This window comes from Octopus bimaculoides, chromosome 6 (genome assembly GCF_001194135.2).
Source record: "Octopus bimaculoides isolate UCB-OBI-ISO-001 chromosome 6, ASM119413v2, whole genome shotgun sequence".
NCBI lineage: Eukaryota > Metazoa > Mollusca > Cephalopoda > Octopoda > Octopodidae > Octopus > Octopus bimaculoides.
The window spans coordinates 106,840,782-106,842,064 of record NC_068986.1 but is presented as its reverse complement, the minus strand read 5'-3'; the positions used below and the strand labels follow the sequence as shown (position 1 = coordinate 106,842,064).

The window sequence follows — 1,283 nt, the reverse complement described above, 5'->3', positions numbered from 1 at the left end:
AAGGACAACGATCAAATGGAATCGAAATTGCTTGAGATATGTACAAAAAATAAAATAATACAACGAGTTCCCAAGAAATGGGGAGATTTATCCGTGGAAAGAAAAACCTACGAAAAGACCATGGTAACCTCGGGCAATAATGTACATGTTAATAGATTTAATTACAAAAAGTTTAGTAACACTCTGCTTTCAATTGTTTTTTCCCCGTTTCATAGGATCATGCTCAAGGTGGCTTCGTCATTTATACGTGCCATCCTTGCTACATTCACCCATCTTTTTTGGAAGCAGTCATTAGACAACACTTGCCTCTCTACTCTCACCTTCCTTTTCAAGTGATACTTGGAAAAGTTGATGAGAGATTGACCAGAGAGGAAAGTGTTTGTCTCTAATTCTATCAGACGCGTCCACCAGATACATTCTTTCGCCATAGCCACAAGTACGATAAAAACAGCTCTTCCTTCCCGTTTAGATAGATAGATAGATATATAGATAGACAGACAGACAGATAGATAGATAGATAGATAGATAGATAGATAGATAGATAGATAGATAGATAGATAGATACAAAAGCGCACACATTCAGATACAGAAGCAGAGAAAATACAATTAGTTTAGATATAGACCTTATATTTTCTGTTCTATACCAATTAAATCAAATCAAGATACTGTCATATAACTTTATATTAGACGCGTTTCTCATTTTATGTGTTGTAAGAATACATTGATGAACAAATTCTGAGCTACAATTCAAAACAATCATGTAAATATTTCATACAAATTTCTTATCGAAATAAAATATTTTTAAAGGTTTACTTACGTATATCAAAAAGAGAAAGGAGTGAAAAAACTTTAAAGAATGACGAACGCGAAAAAGACGTGTTTTTATACCAAATGTAACACCGCCAACACTAATAAACAGCTGGTGATAATAAATCAGTTTATATAATGTCATAATTTAATGGGATATTAATGACATTGCAAAAACTACTGTCTGTCGACTAAAGATTTCTTTTATAGTGTGGAGAGGAGAGGAAAGAACAGTTTCTACTACTGCATCTGAATTACATGATTAGGTACTTACATGAATAATCATAACATCATGCGTTAATCACATTTGATCCTCAGTGTGTTAAATACATCCTTCTGTTACATTTTACTTTATCTTTCACTGTCGTTAAACATGACCAAAATACGTAAGTTATTGTTTTCCACCGATCCACGCAACTTAATGCATAACATCGCAGATATATATATATATATATATATATATATATATATATATA

The 1,283-nt window shown here is 32.1% G+C and overlaps 1 protein-coding gene across 4 annotated transcripts in view; it reads right to left on the bottom strand.

The window, feature by feature from the left end:
* The window catches only part of LOC106872057 (uncharacterized), a 50,642-nt gene that overhangs the window by 25,060 nt on the left and 24,299 nt on the right, over window positions 1-1,283 (bottom strand). The window contains exon 1 of one of the 4 annotated variants that reach the window (XM_014918906.2): window positions 1,082-1,108. The exons of 2 other annotated variants lie outside the window; for them this stretch is intronic. In XM_014918906.2, coding sequence (XP_014774392.1) covers window positions 1,082-1,093 — 12 coding nt within the window. In that variant the 5' untranslated portion in view covers window positions 1,094-1,108. Of the gene's footprint in view, window positions 1-817; window positions 968-1,081; window positions 1,109-1,283 lie in introns of those variants that run through there. One more of the 4 variants, XM_052969053.1, reaches the window with a different exon arrangement.